We start from the raw sequence: 22,551 nt of genomic DNA on the forward strand, positions 1-22,551 counted from the left end.
AATTTATAAATTTATTTATTTCGTACTTAATTTTTTTGTCATTCAATTCTAGACTACAACGAATAAAGTCAGAACTGAACAAGAAATACTTATTCGATTTATATTACTACATTTCAGTTGAATTATTTAAAGAACTTTTCAAGTCCCTAAACGAGTTCAAGGTTTTAATCACATTTATAAAGCCTTCAGTTCATTTGTGTATTTTGTTGGTACCACACTGTTTTCAATACTTATTTCTTATTTCTTAATTATTATATTCTTATTTGTTAATTTTTAATTTATGGTTTAATTTCTGATAATAGTAGCTTCTAACTTGATTCTATTGAAAAAGTATTTCAAGACTTCAAAGTGATCTTGTTTACTTTTTAAATAGTAGTTATTTTCATAAAATTTGTTCTGTAAATTGACTATATTTCTCTTTAATTTAAATCAAGTAAGAAAGCTACATTCAAGAGTGCGATGCCCATTTTGAATACAAACAAAACAGTGCAGTATTAATTTTAAAGTATGCAAAAACACTATTAGTATACTAAATGCTTTATTTATAATATCATTAAAGTACTACATTCGAAATATACCAGAGACGTCAAAATATACCCGATTATTTATCTTAAATTTGTATACGATCACAATCGAATTCACAGGAATCATAAATACTATATTGTTTATTTCTTACTCTTCTGACAACTTCCTCTTAATGTTGTTCCGCTCTTATCATTTCTTACTTATCTCCATTAATCGAAGAGTCAAATAGATCAGACACTTCACAACTTTATCATTTGCCTCTCACATTTGAAAATTCTGGAGGATTCGAAAAGTGAAAGTGAGAATTGTTTAAGACGAAATCTAATGCTGGAAAGCAAGTTGTTTTGTTCATTGTCTAGTTTGTAAATTTGTAATTGAAATATTTTCACAATTGTGTTGCTAGTTGTTGTCTTTTATCCTCCTCCCTCCTCCTTCTTTTCCCCCTCCTCCCTTCGCTTCCCCTCATTCGCCAGACAGCGAGCGACTTCCACTTGAGTTTAATTATATTTTGCCCCCGTCCGACAAGAGGAACTTTTGTGCATTTGCCTTGTTTATTTTTATTACTTTGTGCGGTGGCTGCTGCCACTTTATTTACATGGAATTTTTTTCAATTTACCTTTATGGCCGAGCAGGCGGAGGCCCAGTCGACGACTTCTGCGAATGTCCTGGCCCAGACTCTGGCCGGCGCCATTCAAGTTAATTAAGTGCTCAGTCTTCCCTCAGACTCGCTCTCTCTCTCTTTCTCTCGCACTCCCTCTCTCCCTCTCTCTCTCTCTGTTGTATTGGGGATGCGACGCGTTTGGTTTTTGTGGTCTGACGCCGATTTAGATTTCCGTGGGGCGTCAATTGCATGCAGCTCCAGCTAATTTGGCCCAATGTCTTTCTCCCTATCTCCCTCTCTCTTTCCCTCTCTATCTCTATCTCCGTCTCTGTCTGGGGTAATTGAGGTGCTCGCTAAGTGGCCAAATATCCGCTGGCTGCTTCTGCTTTTCTGCTGTGATTTCCCAATGCGAATGCGAGTGAATTTTGAGGGCGCATTTGAATTTCCGACGCAATTTCCGCTGTCAACACCTTCTGTCAGATCTGTCAGACACAACATCACACACACACACTCACACACACACACACAGTCACACACGCACACTTAAACACACTCAGCCACTTGACTCGTTGACTGAATGTTTGTTGTACTTTGTTTTCGCTTCGTTTTTTGTTGTGCGCTGCGTTTTTTCTGTGTTTTGCGTTGCGTTGCGGAAACGGAAATTGTTAGGCTTAATAGACAGTTCGAATTTCCGGTTGACTAGCCCCCTCTCCCACTCTCTTCAGTGCTCTTCTTTTGATGTCAACTTCCCGCATTTGTTTTGCCTTCCTTTTGCTTTCACATTCACACACAGTGCTCTGGGCAATCATCATTCCATTTCATCATCATTCTCTTCGCCTTATTTTCTCTGCTCATTTCCTCATTTTGCTTTCGGTTTCGCTAGTTCATCATCCTCATTTCAACAATATGCACTCCCATCCATTTTAGTACAATCAAAGTGAAATCAATTGAATTTAAGCAAAGTTCTTGCTCAATCACCTATTTAATTACTATATTTTATAGTTGTTCAAGGCTTCCCCTTTAATTTATGACAGCTTATGGAATATGTTTCTTGTTTGTATTTACATTTTGTTTAATTTATATAATTATTAATTTTTAATTAATCATTTAATTTAACAACAACACGAAATTTAACATAGTCTCAGTTATATTTTGCATTTCATTTCAATTGCAAATTTCTTACTTATTTGAAACTATATTGCATTCAATTTAATTTAAATTTTCAATTTATTCGCCTCAATTTAATACAATTATTTTACTTCAATTCATTCTTCTTTTTCAAATTTCATTTTAACAAAATTTAATTCAATTATTTTACTTTTTATATTTATTTTCTGTGAAATTCGATCTGCATTTTTTATTTTTCAAACTTTTTTCTTACTTCTGACATATTTCAATTTCTGACTTATTTAATTCAATTCAACTATTTTACTTTATTTCTTACTTCTTAAATCGGTATATATTTATACTGGTATATTTTGTAAGTCGATATACCGAATACAGTCTATGGTATATTTTCGGCATAATCTGGTATATTCTGAAGTCTATAGTATATTTTGGACACTACCTTTGGTATATATTAGTATTTTTGGTATATTAATTTGGTACATATTTAGACTGCCCATCTGACAATCTGGTATATTTTGCATCATATCGTATATTTCGTACATAGTAATGTATCGTATACCAAATATAGCCTTTCGTATATTGTAGTATATTTTTGGTATATTAATTTGTTATATTTCTAATATAGTAATACATCTACATATATACTAAATACAGCCTTTAAAATATTTTGGGTATTTTTTGTATATTAATTCGGTATATTGGGAATGTCTTTGGTATATTTCAGTATTATTTTGTTTGGCATATTTTTAGAATATGATTTTATGGAAAATGCTTAGCTGGTACCTCAGTTTTCTTAGTTGGTTTATACTTTTCTCACATTAAATTGCTAAGAATTTAAAAACGAAATTATTATTCAGCTTTCAAGTTGAAGCAAATTCATATTGCTTAAACCTGTGTGTCAACATTATTAATTCTCTGGCTGTTCTCTCTTGTGCTTGCAGATACTGCGTCGAGTTCGAGGTGATAAAGGCATCCAAAGCGTGCCACAAGCTGCCGCCCTACAATCTGATGCTGGAAGGTGAGTGAATGGGAAGGGGAAAGGGAAAGGGAAAGGAAAAGGGAGAAGGGAATGTGAATCGATGGGTCGATCAATAGATGGCGATGAATGTGATTAGAAATGGAGCTGAATCAAATTGCGAATCTCTCTGTCTCTGTTGCCGCAGGCGATCGCATCACAGTGCGCTGTGACCTCGAGGCTCTCATTCAGGACAAGGAGCAGCAGGGAAGCAGCAGCAGCGGAGGGAGAGGCGCCTCCACAATGACAACAACAAGCACGACGACGACGACGACGACAAGTACACACAAGTCACATGGCTATCTGATGGAGGATGGCGGCGATGAGAGCAAGGACATCAGCAGCAGCAGCAGCAGCGGAGGCAACAATAATGACAACGAGGACAATGAGGAGGAACAGCAGCAATTGGAGGAAGACGACAGCGAGGAGGAGGATGCACAGAACATGCTCGAAACGGAAGCGGAAATGGGATTAGGAATGGGAATGGGAATGGGAACTGGAGCGGATGCGGATGCGGAAACGGAAACGGGAGGCGACAGCGAGAGCAGCAGCAACGAGCAGCAATTGAAGCGCCAACGGCAATCGCATCGTTCACGCAGCGCGACGTCGACAGCGTCGAAGCGGAGCAGCAACAGCAACATCAACAGCAAGAGTGCCACAGTGCCTGCCATGCCACAGTCGTTGCAGTTGCAGTTGCAGCAACAGTTGCCACTCAGCTACCATTGCCGTGGCGAGGGGCTGTCGGGACGCACGACGCGCTGGAGCGCTCTGGCGGCGCCTTCGTGTCGCGGCAAATGGCTGCGTTTGACCATCGGTCCGCCCAAGAAGTGCAACCACGCGCAGTTCATATTCATCTAAGCGAGTGAATGAATACGAATGTATGAGTGTATGAGTGTAGGGTATACGCCTAGTCTATGTAGCGAAGAAGAGTTCACAGAGAAAAGAAGAGAGAAGTGGAGTTCGAGCTGGAGTTCGAGTTCGAGTTGAAGTTGGAGTTCGAGTTGAAGTTGGAGTTCGAGTTGGAGCTGGAGTTCGAGCTGGAGTTCAAGTGCGAGCTAGAGTTCGATCAAGAGTTCGAGCTGGAGTTCGAGCTAGAGATCCAGTTCGAGTTCGAGTTGGAATTCGATTTGGAGTTCGAGTTCAAGTTCGAGTTCGCGTTCGAGTTCGAGTTCGACTTCGTGTTCCACTTCGAATTCAAGCTTGAGTTCAAGTTCGAGTTCGAGTTCTTCAGATGCTCGCTCATTCATATCACAAACCCGCAGCCTCATCATATCGATCTTCAACACCTCCCACACACATATACACACCTGCACACACATTCGAAGAGAGAAGAAAGAGAAGAGCAGAACTCGCATGTAAGTGTTTAAGATTTAAGCAAAGTTAATTAAGTAACAAGAAAGTGTTTTTTTTTGTGTCCCTTCCCCCGAATGTCCGAGTCCGCAGCATAGTAAATCGCATAGTAATTTAGTAGTGACGAAAGTGGAAAATATTGAAAAAGTACAGTAGTAACTCGCTGCAGCACTCGCTGCCTTCTAACTGTACCCCCAAGTTGTAAATAGAATATAAACATTCTCCTCCAAAAAAACAAGATGCGAACGCTACTTTCCGACACAGTTCACAGTGAAAGATCAAAGAAATATGTGTGAAGAATATGAAGATAAAGATAAAGCTAAAGACGATAATGATGATATAATACTATAACTATAACCATAATTATAATGATATTAGCCCCCCCAAATATACACATGATTATTGTCACTAGAGAGAAAGCGAAACAGAGAGAGAAAGAGAGAGAAGCAAAAATTAGCATAGAATCCCGCCCCTAACCCAACCACGCCCCTCATCCAAAAGGGGGAACTAACGAACTAGATGAAATCGGAAATGAATCGAGGCATTCAATCGATCGATCCCCGTTTGGTTTAGCTATAAGAAACAATTAATAATTACTCATACACATCATTACGCATACGCAGTGTGTACATCATGCTTAACCATTAGTTCATAGTTTTACTTGCAAACTAAAAGTAGTAACTAAGCACACACACACACACACACACACATCAAGTTAAACATGTTGTGGCTGCCACTGAAATAATTCTGACAAAGTTCATTCTGATTTCTTTAAAGTCCGTCTGTCTGATATCTATTCAATTCGAGTTAGTATTTTATGTTGCATTTTTACACCCGCTACATGTGAGAAGGATATTATAACTTTGTGCACGTAACAGACAGGTGAAAGTATCTCCGATTCTATAAAGTATATATATTCTTGATCAGCGTCTGTCTGTCTGCCTGTCCGTTCGTAAGAACCCAAACATCTCAGAGACTAAAACAAATATAGATAAAAAAAAATTTTGGACAGCATTTATAATATTTAAAAGTAGATCAAGTTTGCTTCAAATATTTGCCATGCCCTTTTCCAACAAAAATAAAAAAAAAGAGTTATTTTCAAGCTAGATTCCCGAATTTAGGTACATTTAATATTAACTACAGTATTTATGATTCCTTAGTTTAGGTCTGATCTCATAAAAATTGTAGATGTTTTTAAAGGAAAACTTTTATAACATAGTTGCTTTGGCTGAAAACCTGGTATATTTTACCATCTATGATAAATATCGAATGTAGTACTTCATCGATATACCAAATACAGTCATTGGTATTTTTTTAGCATTTCTGTGCTATATAAACTTTTTATATTTTCAATGTAACCCTATATCAATATTCTAAATATATCATTTGGTATATTTGGTATTTTCCGGTATATTGTTTGGTATATATTTAAGAATAATACCGCACTGTTTTTAATTTTTTTTTTCAAAAGGGGTAGCGGGTATTCCACAGTCGAGCACACTCGACTGTAACTTTCTTACTTGTTATTATCATTATTATTATTATGATTATTATTATTATTTTTGTTATATTTATTATTATTATTATTGCATCTTAAGAGAGATAACTGTGAACTGCCAACTGTTCCTATAGCTGAGATGCAGACTTGAAATATCTGCTACTATTATTTTGTTCAATTCAATTTTTGTAGTGAATCAGAAAATTTGAAAGTCACCAAGCAGCACAACAAACTTTGTTGCTAACTGTAACACACACGCATACATACACACACTCACACACACACACACACTTCATTCAAACACACACGTACAGAATGATATTCATCAAAAAGAAAAAGAATATAGAAACATTTTCAGCTTGATGTCAGAAGAAAGAAGCAAAGCAAAAAGAATGAACATGAATAAGAAAATTAAGCAAATGCAAGTCAAAGTCAAAAAAGAGAATCCAAGAAACAAATTAAATTCGAATAATAAGAATAATAATAATAATTACATAATACTAAATAATGATCATGAAATGGAAATCGAGAAATTCACAATAAAGAAACAAGAATATTATTTTAAAACAAAATTCTGTGATGTGTTGTTGTGTTGTGCTTTGATGTGATGTGGTTTTGATTTTCCCCACTTGTCGCGACTTGTCGCGACTTGTCGCGACCTGTTGCAACTTGTTTGACGCTTCGCTCAGCTGATTCAACGTTTACCGTTTGACCCAATTTGCGGGGCAGGTGATCGACGCAGAGAGCGAGGCAGATGCCTAAGGCAACAGCTGTCGCCTTAGCCGCCGGTTTCTCAAATTTCTCCACCTCGCGAGAGCACGAAGCAGACGAAGAAGAAGCAGAAGAGACAATGGGCTAAACTGGCTTTCAACTCGAAGAAAGAGAGAGAGAGAGAGAGAGAGAGAGTAGAACTCACTTTCGAGTTCTTCTTGAGTTGACAGACTTGAATCGCTAAGCTAATTGATTAGTCTCCAAGTAAACGCAAGCCGAAGAAGACGTCGCTGGTTGGATTTTGGATTGGATTTAAATTCGATTGGATTGAAAGACCGTTAAACACTCGCCACACTTTGGATATTTGTTGTTTGGTTTCCCGATTTGCTTTTCGAGCGTTTCTTTATTTTGCGATGCGGTGCGTACCTCGAACTGTGATTCATTCATCATTCAGTCAGTCACTCAGTCAGTTAGTCAGTTAGTCACTCTGTCAGTTCAGTCCGTCCGTCAATTGCGGTTCTCTGGTCGCGAAGAAAGTTGTCTTCAAAACATGTTAATTGTCTTTGGTGTCGCGGCAACGCGTCACACAACCAACTTACACAAAGCCAAACTGTTTCACCAAACGCAACTTCCATCTAATCCCAACATTAAAGTGTTGTAAATTCGAGGGTATTCACAATCGACGAGTGTTGATCTAATTAGTAAAGGTTTAACCATTTAAAGCTATCAAACTGCAAACTTCTTTGATTCGACAACAATGAATCGAATTGTAAAGTAGAAATTAAAGCATAAAATTATTGAGTAGCAATCAAGCTTTATATTAAAGAAATTCCATGTAAATAAAGAGAGTCATATAAATAGAATTTATTTTAATTGTAGATTAAAGATTAAAGAAATTCTATTTAAATTCTATTTGATCGCAATAAAGAATCGGGAGTAAAGGGAACAATTTAAATATAATTTCATTAATATCAAGCTTATTTTCCGCATAACAATTCTAGTCTTTAATTCAATGGAATCAAATTTCGAAATACATTTCAGTTCATTACAAATTAGACTCCAAAACATTTTAAATTAATGTCCATGAAATACACAGAAAATTTGAGATTGAATCTGAAGATTAAGTGCAATTTCAATGAAGAAATAGTGGAAAACAGTAAAGTAAATTCCGATTGAATTCCAAATGAAATACTAAGAAAATTTAGGTTGTATATTCTGAGAAGATTGAGAGTAGCTTCAGACGATTTGAGTTATGAGAACTTTAAGCACATCGTCAAAACAGAGACCCATTAAGAAGTAATTTGAAAGATAATTCTTTAAAGAAATGGTGAAAAGTTGAGTAAAGTAAGAGGAAATTGCAAATTAAATAGGGACAAAATTGAATGGGTTACTCTGAGAAGATTGAGAGTAAACTCAGAAGATTTCAATTAGAAGAACTTTTTCAAATGAAAGCTGCACTTTATATAGATCAATGGCATCGCAGAGCAGCTTGAGGACGCCGCAGCTGCCGTTGACTGTGCTCCTTCTGGTGATGATCCTGGTCAGCACATTGAATGGTATCGAGGCGCTGCGAAGGAACTTCGATGGACGCCAGACAAGTCTCAACACAAACACAAACATCCCGTTGTGGAAGCAGCGCGTAAGTTCTCAATTTCAATTGTTTTATTGTTGTCATTAATTTCACATTTATTCTACTAATCTTAAAGGCATGCGAGAAGCCGCAAAAGTACAAGATGAACTCTCACTACACCTGCGATGAGAAGGGAGATGTGAAGTGTCTTCCTGGGTGGCAGGGCGATCTCTGCCAGGTGCCGATGTGTCGACGAGGCTGCGATCCCATGAATGGTAAGATCAAGATTGTCTCTGCCTCAGACTCAGACTCATCTATGACTCTCTCTCCCTCTCTCTCAGGCTACTGCCAACGTCCGGGAGAGTGTCGCTGTCGCATCGGGTACAGCGGGGAGCAGTGTGATAAATGCATTCCGCTGCCCGGTTGCCAGCATGGAACTTGCAACAAACCCTTCGAGTGCATCTGCAAACCGGGCTGGGACGGACTCTTCTGCACCGAGCGTAAGTTGAGCTCAGTCTTGAGTAAGAGGTGTTTCTAAATAACGATTCCATCTCTGCAGCCAGCTGCCGCAGTGGCTGCCACAGCACCCGCGGTTACTGCGAGGCACCTGGCGAGTGTCGTTGCCGCATCGGGTGGGCGGGACGCAGTTGCAGCGAGTGCGCCACGATGCCGGGATGTCAGCACGGGACTTGCAACAAGCCACTCGAGTGCCTCTGCCAGCCTGGCTACACGGGTCTCCTCTGCCAGACAGGTGAGTGCGATTACTCTCTTATAAAGTATAAAGTATATATGCTAAGCCAGATTCATCTTTGATCGAAGTCAAGGTGAAACTCTTAACTGAAAGTGCATTTTTTATACCCACTATCCATAAGGGAAAAGGGTATTATAACTTTGTTATAATACCCTTTTCCAGAAGGAGGCATCTCCAACTCTATATATATTTTTGAACAGCGTCCGTCTGTCTGTCTATAGTTTTTTCTTCGTCAGCAGTTATGTTTACATGCAAATTGAGGTGTATAATATAAACCATTTGGTATATTTGTTGTATTTTGTGGTATATCAATTTGGTATATTTTAAATATACTACTATATCAATATATATACCATTTGGAATATATTTTTTAGTATTTATGGTATACTTTTAGACTGCGAACAATATGGTATATTTTGACCTCTATATTTGTCATATTTTGAGTTTAGTACTATAGCAATATGTCAAATACTGACTTCGGTATATTTTAGCATTTTTTTGTATATCAATTCGGTATATTTTAGACTACTTTGGCCGGTAATCTAGTTTATATCGCATAATGCATTGTACCAATATACCAAATAACACTTAGTATATTTTCAGTATTTTTGTGGTACAATAATGTGGTATATTTTAAATATATGACTATATCAATATGCCAAATATATCATTTGGTATATTTTTTTGCATTTATGTAGTATACTAACATGGTATATTTTAAGACTGCGAACAATCTGGTATATTTGTCCTCTATATCTGTTATATCAATATCAATATGTCAAAGTATATCAGTATCAATATGCCAAATACTGATTTCGGTATATTTTTGTATTTTTGGTATATCGATTCGGTATATTTTAGAGTACGCTGGTTGGTAATCTGGTATATTTTGCATGATGCAGTATATCAATATACCAAAATAACGTTTAGTATGCTTTAGGTATTTTTGTGGTATATTAATTTGGTATATTTTAAAAATAATACTGAAAGTTGAAACAATTTTAAATATAAGTAAAGCTTATTCTTATAGCTGTGGATTACTAATATACATATTTAGAGCTAAAATTGATTTTAGAAACTTTGTTTGTCTTACGATAGAATATATAAATTTGTGAATTATGTTGTCAGTTGGCACCAAACATTTGATATCTGATATGTTATTATTGCCAAGTGACAACATAGTTTTATGATGTATGAAATCTCTATCCGTTGTATCCCTCTTCTTGAGTTGCGCTGTCTCACAAACTGAAGCTTGCAAATTAGCTTACATTTAATTAGTATTCTTCAATAATTAAACAACACATTTTTCAGCACTCTGCGCCTCGGACTGCAACAAGCAGCATGGCTACTGCCGCAAGCCTGGCGAGTGTCGGTGAGTCGAACTCTGCAGCCTAAAAGCCTTCAACTTTAACTACGTAACTCTTTTCTCTCCTCTCCTCCCCTCTCCTCTTGCAGCTGCAAAGTGGGCTGGACGGGGGCGCAGTGCGACAAATGCTTTCCGTATCCTGGCTGCGTCAACGGCGACTGCGATGCGCCGTGGGAATGCAACTGCCGACCAGGCTGGGGCGGCATGCTATGCGATGAGAGTAAGTTGGACGCAAGTATTTGCATTTGCTCCTACTAACAACCTTTCCTTCTTCTTCCCCCCTCTGCACTGCAGAGCTGAGCTATTGCAGCGATCATCCGGAGACGTGCGAGAACAACGGCAAATGCATCTCGCTAAGCCGTGAGGATGGCAGCTATCGTTGCCACTGCCGTCAAGGGTATCTGGGCAAGAACTGTGAGATTGCCGATGACTTTCTGCTCACCTCGGTGGCGCCACCACGCATCACGCCACCGGACTCGGATTCGGAGTCGGAGTCAGAGTTGGAGCCACAACCGGTCACAGCTGCTGGGCCTGAGGATGAAGTGGATGACTCGGTGGAGAAGCAGTCGACGACAAAGTTGGCAACAAACAGTGCAAATTTCACGACAACAACACCGAGAACAACCACAACAGCAACAGCCGAGGCAGCAACAGCAGCAGTGACTGTGGCAGCAACAGCAACAGCAACGAGTGGCAATGGCAAGGAAGAGGCAACAGAGAAAACGACGACGACGACAACACGTGCCGCAGGCAGCGGCAGCCACAATGCGACTAATGAAGCGTTAAGCGATGTTGCAGCTGCTGATGAGGCGACAACATTGAGGCGTGCCACGACAGCAACAGCAACAGCTTCAGCAAACTCTACAACAACAGCAACTACAACAGAGGCTGCTGCAACAAGTGGCAGTGGCAGTGGCAGCAAGGACGATGCCACACAATTGAATGCACAGGAACAGCTGACGGCAAAGCCCATCAAGCCAGACCACAATCAACAGCAGGATAACAACAACAACAACAACGATGACGACGACGACGATGATGATGATGACGATGATGATGACGACGAGGATGATTACGAGGATGGCGATGGCGATGGAGAGGACTACGAGGACGAAGAGGATGACAATGATCAAATCATACCAAATATTATCTGAGCAATGTGCAAACAAATTGCCTCGAATTTAAATGCAATTCTATTTTTTTTTATTATTATTATTTATTTTGTTTTCACTTTTAGTTATTAAATTAAATTATTTATTCAATTTAATTTTTTGTTCATAATATATTTTATTTATTTTATTTTCTTATTTAGCTATAAAATTAAATTATTCACTTTGCGCTGTATTTGAATTAGCGCGCTATTGTCAAACACTTGACGAAATTTCGAAAGCATACTTTTAGTATGTGACTTTGCGGCAATAATATTGCCACTAACCATACAATACATAGATGCGTCACGCCATACAACCAAAACGTCCCATTGAAAACAGTATTATTGCCGCCCCAGTCGGGTCGTGCGCTGCGATTCGAACACCGAGCCTCTTCGGCTCATTCGAAAATTCGAAGTGCTAACGCAGCGCGCAGCGTTGAGTTCAGTCGCAGATCAAATGCGGAGCGATGAGCACGGGCGCATTTCGTTGCGCTCTGCTTTCGTTTCTATGTATGCGTGTATGTATCTACATGCTCGTGTATATCAGTATGTGTATGCATGTGAAGTTTTGCAACGTGCGGTTGCCTCGCAAACAAGCAGCTAGCGCACGCCAATTTTGTTTTGCCGCGACGAAAGTCTCGAAGATGAAGGCAACAACAATTGCTCGCGTTCTATATGTTTGCAGTTAAATGGCACTTGCACAAGGACCGCGTTGGCTCTGCTGGTGGTGTGCAAGCTCAACATGTTGTGGGTCAGGGTTCAACTCCCGATCGAGAACATATGCATATTTTGTTTTTTTTTTAATGCAATTTAACTTTTTTCATTCCCTTTCAAGTTTACTGATAGAAGTAAATTTTAATAACGCATTGATTTTTGATGATTTACAAATTCCTTTTTGCTTTTTAAAACTCTATTTAAAAAAGTTTTAACTTTAAAATATTAAAAAGTTCAATCTTTTTTTAAAAGATAAATTCATTTTTGGAATTTAGTTTTAATTTTAATTTTCGCTAAAAAAATTTTCTAATAAATTAAAATTAAAACTGGTAAAAAATTTAAATATAAATATTAAAAACATATATAATTAATATTTTATTGTAATTATGTTTTTAATATTTTTCTGTAATTGTATTATGTTGTATAAATTGTATTATTATTGAAATGTTATTGTTATCTTAAAATGTAAAAAACAAAATTTTAAAGTTCAAACTTTTTAAAATATAGTTTTAAAAAGTGTTTGCAAAAAGGAATTTGTAAAACATCAAAAATCAATGCGTTATTAAATTTTACTTCTAACTTAAAAGGAAATGAAAAAAGTAAAATCGCATTAAAAAAACAAAATATGCATATGTTCTCGATCGGGAGTTGAACCCTGACCCACAACATGTTGAGCTTGCACACCACCAGCAGAGCCAACGCGGTCCTTGTGCAAGTGCCATTTAACTGCAAACATATAGAACGCGAGCAATTGTTGTTGCCTTCATCTTCGAGACTTTCGTCGCGGCAAAACAAAATTGGCGTGCGCTAGCTGCTTGTTTGCGAGGCAACCGCACGTTGCAAAACTTCACATGCATACACATACTGATATACACGAGCATGTAGATACATACACGCATACATAGAAACGAAAGCAGAGCGCAACGAAATGCGCCCGTGCTCATCGCTCCGCATTTGATCTGCGACTGAACTCAACGCTGCGCGCTGCGTTAGCACTTCGAATTTTCGAATGAGCCGAAGAGGCTCGGTGTTCGAATCGCAGCGCACGACCCGACTGGGGCGGCAATAATACTGTTTTCAATGGGACGTTTTGGTTGTATGGCGTGACGCATCTATGTATTGTATGGTTAGTGATATTGCCTACGAACTTTGAAAAAGCTTTATTTTAGTTAAGCATTCTTTTAGTATGTCCAATTAAATGCAACATTAATTATTTGCGGCATACTTTTACCTCAATTTCTGACATTCTGCTGCTGCTTTTGTAAAGCGTACTTTTAGGATGTTCATTAATGGCGCTGATGCGGCACTTGAAATTTGACAATGCCAAAATAAAACGCGGCATACTTTTAGGATGTACTTACCATTCCGCAAATAAAATTTCGCAGCATACTTTTACTACGCCTCCTAAATTTTTGCATTTCTGCTTGCTGCTGATTTATGTTCGCCTGGTATTTCATGTGGTGCAACTGGCATTTTGCAAGAGCTCTTCGATCTCGTCGTGGATTTGCGGCTGACCAATTGTTAAGCATCACAAATATTTTAAAGCATACTTTTAGGGTGCAAGTAAGATGGCATGAAAAAGTGAAAAATACGAATATCTCAGCCGTATCCTGTCCGATTTTCAAAGGACATGTATTGTTAGATTCGTAAGGACCAACTCTATCGATTGGCATATAAAACTTGTTATTTTTCAGTTCCGTTAGCTAAATGAAAAATGCGTAAATTAGAAATTTAAGGATAACTCGATAACTACAAGGACGATCGAGATCAAATTTGGTAGGATGATAGTCGTCGTAAATACGCTTCCATTGACACAGGACTTCCAAGGATCGAAGAGGATATGACTGAGATATTCGCTATTTTCTTTATTTATTTTATCTCGGGTCCTGTAAGGACCTTCGTCCTGTGTAGCATTTCAATCAGTTTATATTCTCAAGTGGTATCCTTGTATCAAAGGACATCACGATCGTCCTTCAAATGGCAGAAGTATAGGTCATTTTTGAATCATACAAATTTGTATATGACATGCAGCATACTTATAAGGGCTCAATTAAGATTGCATATAAAATTGAAAAATGCGAATAACTCAGCTAGATCCTGTCGGATTTTCAAAGGACATGTATTGTTGGATTCGTAAGGACCAACTCTATCGATTGGCATATAAAACTTGTTATTTTTCAGTTCCGTTCGTTAAATGACAATTGCGTAAATTAGAAATTCAAGGATAACTCCAGAACTGTAAGGACAATCAGGATCAAATTCGGCAGGATAATAGTCGTCGTCAACACGCTTCGATTGACACAGGACTTGCAAGGATCAAAAAGGATATGACCGAGATATACGCTATTTTCTGAATACATTTTATCTCAGGTCCTGGAAGGACTTTCGTCCTGTGTAATATGTCAATCAGTTTGTATTCATAAGAGCTATCGATGTGTAAAAGGACATCACGATCGTCCTTCAAATGGCAGAAGTATAGGACATTTTTTGAATCTTACAAAATTGTTATATGAAATGCAGCTAACTTTTACCTCTATCTAAGAATTGAACTCTCCACATTATCAAATAAAGAAAAACCCAGTTTTAAGATTTCATATGAAGTTTTATTTGTTTATTGTCGATTTTTGATCATTTTCAGGAATTACACTAATCCTCGAATTTCGATTAACAAATTGTCAAAAAAAAAATACATGTATAATAATAATATAAAAGATTGGCTTATAACTAGTGCAAGAAAGATGTGTAAATATTTGAATCGAAGGAGAGGAAAGTAAGAGATTATAAGAGATAGAGAAAAGGGGAAAGGGGAGGAATTGCACATTGTTACTTAAGATTAGAACACCGATTGTTCAGATACAAGGCGTACATATATGTATATTGTATTGCATATAGTGTGAATGAGGGGGAAGCTTGAATATGGCCTACGGGGCGTGCCTGCAGTTGGAAGGACGACAAAGGACGAACGCCACTCGATGGATACATAGATACAATATGTGGGCGGACTATATAAATATGTATGTATATATGTTTATGCTTAGCTTAGAGAGTGACAAAAAAAAGATTGGGGTCCGGGGGAAATTAATGCGTAATCATACTAATAAGTGGTAATCATAATAATCATTGTATGTAATAATAATAAACATGTTCGCAATGTTCGTTGTTCGACGTCTGTTCTCCGCCCTTAGTTGAGCTCCCGCTTGTCGCGCTGACTGATCTGAGCCATGGTGATGTATTGTCGCACCAGGCGCGAGATCTCGTGCGCTTGCTCAGTCTGGACGCGAATGACGCGCTGCTGCATCAGGTTGCCCACCTTCATGTCCAGGAATAGAGCGCCATCCTCCGAGCGCACCTGCGAAAAGAGCAAAAAGAGAATCGATGAGAATAATCGTGAAATATGGGAATTTCCCTCAGAACTCACTTTGCGCGTCGAGATGACCTCCATGAAGCTCCAGTGCTGCAGCGTCTCGTGTGTATTTGGATCCAAGAATAGCACTCCACGTCTATTCAAGGCCAGAATCAGATCGCGCCACATCGGACTGTGATTGTCCTCAACGTGCGGCCCATCCTCGGCCCAGATGCGCTTCACCGCAAAGAAACTGCTGCCAAAGAGCGGCCAAGCAGCGAGCACGTTCAAGAACTGCGCCTTCACCTGTCCAGGGCTGAGGTTCGCCACCTGCGGCCAAGCCGACTGCACCAGGCCCACCCACTGAGCGGGTCGGATCTCTCTAATGCCCAGCGCAGGCTTCGGCAGCAGGAATTTGATCTCCTTCATCGCCGGCACATGACTTAGGTCGGCGGCACGATGGAGAAGCGCCGCGATGCGCGCCATGTCGCGCACCATCTCGGGCATGGGCACTCCGTTGCCTGGGAGCTCGAGGAGCAGTCCCTCGAGATAGTCGGGCGCCACCTGGTTGAAGAGCACCTCCACATAAAGGGGCATCGGCGCCGGCTCGCGCTTCAGGGCAAAGTGCCAGACGGAGCGGCAGAATATCAAATAGAATGGCTGGCCAGACTTGAGCAGCTCCGTGGTCACATCCAGAATGTACTCGTCCGCTGCCAGGGGCATGGTGAAGGCATCGCCTTGGACAATGCAGTACAGCGAGAACTCCTGCTGCTCCGCCTCCGACTCGACACCGAGCAGTGCACACAGCTCGGCAATGACATCGGCCACCACCGTGGAGCAGCGTGTGTTCACCACACGCTCAGCGCCGCCGGGCAAGCGATAGATCTGGCGGCGAGCCGAGCGTCCCGCTGAGACGGCGGTCACCTCCTCGACACTGGGCACGTTCTTTCGGCCACCGCAACGCGCCGTCTTGCGGAGATTCGTCAGACAGACGGCGGCGGTGCCATGGCACGAGCGACGTCGATCCGAGGCTGCGGATGTGAGGTGCTCCATCAGATAAGGACGCAGTGCATCCGAGCAGCCAAAGTACGCTGCGAGTATGCTGAGCAGACGCCACGCACGCTGCGAGCTGTCGGGACACGGCGATCGGTTCGCCGTCGTCTGTTTCATCAGCTGGCAGTAGACTTCATCGCGCAGCGCCAGATATTTGTGACAATGCTGCGAAGCAAAACGAGAGGAGAAAAGAGCGTTAATATTTAGGTTTCAATTATTTACTACTAATTTACATTCTCTAACAATTCATTTATATATTTGCATTTTTATTATGCAAACTATTTATTTATTTGATTTTTTTTTATGCTTAATAAATGAATTTATCATATTTTTATTTAGTATTTTTTTAGTATATTAATTCGGTATATTTATAATTAAGTAAATAAATACTTTATTTATTTGCTCCTTTATTGATTTACTTTTGTGTTTTACTTATGTCAGTATAATTATTTTGTATATTTATGAAAAGTATTTACGTATTTGACTATTTTTTATAAATTTATTATTGATATTTTTATTCAGGAATTTTGTAGTGTATTAATTTAGTATATTTGTGAAAGGTATTTACTTATTTGATTCTTTAATTATTCATTTATTATTGCTCTTTATCATTTAGTATTTTTGTAGTATATTAATTTGGTATATTTATGAAAAATATTTTGATTTCTTCTTTATTCATTGATTTATTTTTTATTTAGTATTTTTAGTATATTAATTTGGTTCAAATGTGAAAAGTATTTATTTTGTTGATGCTTTCTTTATTAAATTATTGTGCTATTTATTTAGTATTTTTTAGTATATTTATTAACTTGAAAAGTATTTATTTATTAGCTTCATAATTTATTCATTTGCTATTGTTTTGTATGTAGTATTTTTTCTGTATATTAATTTGGCATTTGCTTTTTATTTATTTGTTTATTATTGTTACTTTTGATTCAGTTTTTTTTTAGTATATTTATTTGGTATATTTCAAGAATAATACCGCACTGTTTTGCTTTTATTTTCATTTAAAACTTCCACAATTATCAATTGCAATTGCTATATTAATTTATTATTATTATTGTTTCCTAGTCTTGCAGATTATATTAGATCAACTCATTTGAATTTTTTGATTTCCAACTTTAATATCGAACACGTTTAAGGGACTTACCATTAGCACCGTGTAGACACACTTGACTTCAGTTAGCTCGGGATCGAGGGGAATGTCGCCGCAGTAGCGCAGAATGCAATCGAAGCACTCGAGAGCAAGCGGCGCCAAATCGTTGGGCAGACGCAGCAGGGGAAGGCGAATGGCGTGACCTTGCCACTTCACCAGCTCCGCATACGATCGATTCGCAGCGGACGATGACTGATGCCGCTCATGGTGACGATCCGCATCGCGCAGTTGGCTGCAGGAAATGGAATTGAAGAGATTAGTTTAAGATAAATGCAATAATTGGAATACAAAAATAATTCAGAAATAAGAAAATCCGTAGAAATTCCTATGTTTATATGTCATTTAAGTTGTCTTCTTCACTTTATATATTATCATTATTGAGATAGATAAATAAAGATAGCCCGCAAAAGCGTTAAGTGAAACAATAGCATGACACTAACTATAGTGGCCGTTAAGCGAGGCAGGTGTAATTTTATAATGAATGAAATGTTTCTACACTTCCTGGCTAGTTTTTATATAGAGTACAAAAGAAAGGCAACATCAGCTAAGCAGTATGTCAGTGTGAAAACAGTGGCCGTTAAGCGAGATAGGGATGTAATTATAAAAAAATATATATTTTCTACGCTTCTGGTTTGGTTTTTCTATTGAGCTTAACCATTAGCTAGCACAAATCTGCAGTTACAGTAATTTCAAAAATAAGTATAGTGGTCGCTAAGTGAGATAAGGCTGAAATTCTACAATGAACGAAATGTTTCTACACTGAAGTGTAAAGATGAATCTTTAGTTTTTATATAGAGTGTAATGAAAAAGTAACATACACTTTAAGCAAATCAGAAATTAGATTTTTCCACACTTTTGGTTAGTTATCAATTTAAGCTTAAACATTAGCTAGCACAAATCTGCAGCTAAACTAAATTCAATAATAAATATAATGACCGTTAAGTGAGGTAAGGCTAATTTGCTAAAATAATTAAAATAATTCTACACTTTTTCTTTGGTGTTTATATAGAATGTAACAAGAAGTAATATAAACCTGCAGTTAAGCGGTAAATAAAAGTGGCTGTTAAGCGAGATTTAATGAATTACATTCTTCTACGCTTTTGGTTTAGTTTTGAAATTGAACTATCCGACTAGCCACCATAAATCTAAGGCTAAACTAAATTCAACAATAAATATAGTGGCCGCTAAGTGAGATAAGAAAGTAAATATAAATGCAGAAACATGTGGGTAAACTTACTCGTTGCGGAAGTGCTGCATGGCGAACTGCAGCAGGGAATACTTGGTCACAGAGGGCGGAGTGCCGCCATTGCCTGCATCGTCCTGCATATAGTTGCTGCCATCCAGATCGTGATGTTGTTGCTGCTGTTGCTGCGACAGCTGGCCATTGGTCAAAGAGTTGGGCTGCTGGCCGGCATTTGACTTGCGAGCCGAGTGCAGATAGCTTTGTTGCTTCATGTAGCGCTGCTGCTCGAGCAGCTGCTCCTCGGCAGCATCCTCGAGCTGATGATGCTGCTGCTGCTGTTGTTGCTGCTGCTGGTGTTGCTGTTGCTGGTGGTGATGCAGCTCCACTTGCTGCTGCAGCAGCTGCTGCTCGATGGCAGCATCGTTGCCATTGGAGTGCGAATGCTCGTTGCGTTGCTGCTGCTGTTGCTGTTGTGCCTGACGTGACTCCAAACGCTCCAGCGGCACATTCAACGTCTGGGCGGCAGCCCGAGCACCCGACGACAGCGTCGACGCCTTCGACTGCGACTGAAAAGATGGAAGAGATAGAGGGTAAGAGTGTGAGCGTGAATGCAATTTGTTAATTGAGCAGACAGCCAGAGGCAAGCAAGCACTTGCCCCGTGTCAATGGCATGTGAAAGTTGCCCAGGTGCCTCTTTTTTTTATTTTTGGCCAAGACAAAAAGCGAAGCCATGACCAGTTATCACACGTCGATCAGCAACCGGTTCAATCGCTAGCTATCTCTATATACACAAACATCTGTAACTATAACTGCAAGCGATGCACTGACAAAACACTAAAAACATCGAATACATCATTCAATTAAGTTCGATTTATGTTCATTATGAACTGATTTTGCACTGATTATAAACTCCTGCTCAAATAATAAATAAGTAAAATAGTAAATAAAGCACACTAAAGATTCCTAATATAGAACAACATTCACATCATTAAATTTATTAGGAAAGACTCTAAAAGAGCTGCAACTAAATACCAAATTTATTGCTTTAATAACTGCCAAAGTTTATCCGACATTAATTATTTAATCGGTTTTGGGGTAAAACTTGATCCGGTAACAAAAATAATAAGTGTTGTTAACAAAAAAAAATTACAGCTTTGTGTTTCATTGTTCAATAATGAAAACAAATGCAAGTGAAAGTGCAATTTGGAAATGTTTCAATAAACAAACCAAATATGCAATTACATACTAAACAAAGGCAAGTTGCAGAATTGCTGTTGAAATTTGATGTCAATTTAATTAGAGATAGTTATAAATATATATTAAGATAACTCTTTCCTTCACTGAGAGAATTCTAGTTACTTTTATCAGCAATTTGGCAGCTGCATTCTTCTTCAACTTCGTTTTAAATTGGAAAGGTTTAATGCTTATTAATCCCTTACAAACTTTTTCAAAGGTAAACATAACATTACCATAGAACTAAAAAAAACATTGGGCTTTTTCGTGGAAGTTAATCAAAAACTGCTATTCCAAAGTGCAGCCAAAACATTGTTTAAAAATATTAAAATAACAGGAAAACTAAAGAAATCTTGCAGAGCTTTTGCTTGTTTCTTATCTCTATGATCCATTTTTTAAAAACAATGTGCAAGTGATCAACTAACAAAAAAGAATATTCAAAAACCGTTATGCAGTTTTGTTTCGATCGCATTGCTATTTCAATGTTCACAGCTGTGCAACCAAAGTAGAAGCTGGAGGCGAATCTTCAATAGTTAAAGGACTGTTGATATCGGTTGTGAAGATTGAATTCTTTCAACCATTCTCACCTCTGCAGATACCAAAATGGGAGCAAGAGTGGGAACTTCGACATTTAACTTGGAACTTCAAGAGCTATCGAAGGCTGAGGAGACGTAGAACTAGGTGACATTAGTTTCCACCTGACTGACAAAAAGAAAACATTCTGAGGTATCCCTGAAAGCTCTTTCGAGGCTATGGACAGATGCGTATTCAGACTTTTTACGCTTCCAGAACTTACTCTACTCTTAAACACAGAAACCAAAAGGAAGAAACTATCCGAAAGTTTTTTAAATAAGCATAGATACTACTCTCTTTACTTTATAAATAAATTGAGTGTTTCATACTAGTTCTATATATCCTAGAAATCCATAAAAGATTTTGAAAAAATAAAACTAAAATATATATGACTTTTTCAACAAAATTAACAACTAATATTTTCTAGCAAAAATTCCTTCCTCTTGTAAAAGAATGCTTCAAGCTGTACAATTTTATGCTCATTTCATATTCTTAGATTTCTTTTTTGCTAATTGCAAATAGTGTGGCTAGCAAACGAGAAAGAAATGCAACGCATATTTTTTGCTGGCATCATAAATATTAATGTGTGCGCTGCTGATTTCGCGCAGTGTACTCGAAGCGAATTGGACGTTGGCTAGTTGACTGCGTTTTTGGCAACGAAAGTGTTTTATTCGTTGCTTTGGAATTGAAATATGTTTTTCACTTTTATTGCAATTTGTGCAATCTGCAATTCGGCGTTGCTTTCCATTTGTTTTTGCTTTTGTTTTTCACTTTTCGCCTTCGCCTTTGCTCGCCCCCGCCTTTCCCTCTCTCTCTCTCTCTCTTAGTTGCTTCCTCAGTTGCGAATGGATTTCCCCTGCGCTGCGCTCTTTAACCATTAATTGCTTTATGCTGCACTCGCTGCTGCGGCTGCTGCCAACACCCACAGCTCAAATATTGTAGTTCGTTGCAATTTTAAGCACACACTCATGCGAAAAGGTGAGTAAAAGTTGTTGTTGCTGATGTTGTTGTTGCTTGTTATGTTTATGAAAGCGGAAATCTTTCACCAATCAATCATGGCGAGGAGCGAAATGTGGCACTTCCAAATTGAAATGCGTCTAAGCATTAGCATTAGCATTATCATTGATAAGAGCACCAAACACGCCACCTAGCGACGCAACAAGGCATAACAACATCGAGAAAGCGATGCGATCGGATCGAATCAGATTGTTATGACACACTCCCCGTGAATTAATTAACTGATCGAGTCTGAAATGCGCCAAAGCATTACCATTAACATTAACCAGCGCATTATTATTGAACAACCTTTCGATAAGCACAACAAACACGCCACCTGGCGACGTAACGAGGCGTCGATAAAGCTTCACATATCGGATGAGATCGGAGATGGATAAATGATCGAGTCTGGGGTTGGAGACAGTGTAGATCACAAATTAAAATGCGCCTAAGCATTAGAATTATCATTAAAAAATTCATTCGAAAAGCGCTGCACGTAACAAACACGCCACCTGGCGACATAGCAAGATATAACTACATCGAGAAGGCGATGCGATCGAATTGAATCAGAAGTGGTTAACTGATCCAGTCTGAGCTTGGAGACAGTGTATATCACAAATTAAAATGCTCCTAAG

At 38.6% G+C, this 22,551-nt stretch overlaps 3 protein-coding genes across 6 annotated transcripts in view; 2 read left to right on the forward strand and 1 right to left on the reverse strand.

The window, feature by feature from the left end:
- The window catches only part of LOC133848075 (uncharacterized), a 104,775-nt gene extending 100,516 nt beyond the window's left edge, over positions 1-4,259 (forward strand). For both annotated transcript variants that reach the window (XM_062283455.1, XM_062283454.1), the window contains 2 exons: positions 3,196-3,272; positions 3,418-4,259. In XM_062283455.1, the coding sequence (XP_062139439.1) occupies positions 3,196-3,272; positions 3,418-4,127 (787 nt within the window). In that variant the 3' untranslated portion in view covers positions 4,128-4,259. The remainder of the gene's footprint in view (positions 1-3,195; positions 3,273-3,417) is intronic.
- A 253-nt stretch (positions 4,260-4,512) lies between these two features.
- On the forward strand, positions 4,513-11,777 carry LOC133848074 (teneurin-3). 2 transcript variants are annotated; one of them, XM_062283452.1, is made up of 8 exons: positions 4,513-4,624; positions 8,296-8,467; positions 8,535-8,673; positions 8,740-8,898; positions 8,958-9,149; positions 10,461-10,521; positions 10,605-10,735; positions 10,810-11,777. In XM_062283452.1, exons 2-8 carry the CDS (start codon positions 8,300-8,302, stop codon positions 11,667-11,669), a joined length of 1,710 nt encoding a protein of 569 aa, XP_062139436.1. In that variant the 5' UTR covers positions 4,513-4,624; positions 8,296-8,299; the 3' UTR covers positions 11,670-11,777. The 2 variants fall into 2 exon arrangements, with proteins under 2 accessions (XP_062139436.1, XP_062139435.1); XM_062283451.1 differs by lacking the exon at positions 4,513-4,624 and adding an exon at positions 7,077-7,246.
- A 3,187-nt stretch (positions 11,778-14,964) lies between these two features.
- Positions 14,965-22,551, reverse strand: part of LOC133847190 (unconventional myosin-XV) — a 38,023-nt gene continuing 30,436 nt past the window's right edge. The window contains exons 4-7 of one of the 2 annotated variants that reach the window (XM_062282054.1): positions 19,169-19,680; positions 17,926-18,163; positions 15,798-16,940; positions 14,965-15,728 (exon numbers count right to left, since the gene is read on the reverse strand). In XM_062282054.1, the coding sequence (XP_062138038.1) occupies positions 15,561-15,728; positions 15,798-16,940; positions 17,926-18,163; positions 19,169-19,680 (2,061 nt within the window). In that variant the 3' untranslated portion in view covers positions 14,965-15,560. The remainder of the gene's footprint in view (positions 15,729-15,797; positions 16,941-17,925; positions 18,164-19,168; positions 19,681-22,551) is intronic. The other variant, XM_062282056.1, reaches the window with a different exon arrangement.

The sequence above is a fragment of the Drosophila sulfurigaster genome, chromosome X (assembly GCF_023558435.1).
Source record: "Drosophila sulfurigaster albostrigata strain 15112-1811.04 chromosome X, ASM2355843v2, whole genome shotgun sequence".
In the NCBI taxonomy this organism is placed as follows: domain Eukaryota; kingdom Metazoa; phylum Arthropoda; class Insecta; order Diptera; family Drosophilidae; genus Drosophila; species Drosophila sulfurigaster.

Coding starts and splice junctions, on each gene's coding strand:
- LOC133848074 (XM_062283451.1), top strand. Junction 8,674..8,739: donor AGGCTGCGATCCCATGAATG/GTAAGATCAAGA, acceptor CCTCTCTCTCAG/GCTACTGCCAACGTCCGGGA. Junction 10,736..10,809: donor CGGCATGCTATGCGATGAGA/GTAAGTTGGACG, acceptor TCTGCACTGCAG/AGCTGAGCTATTGCAGCGAT.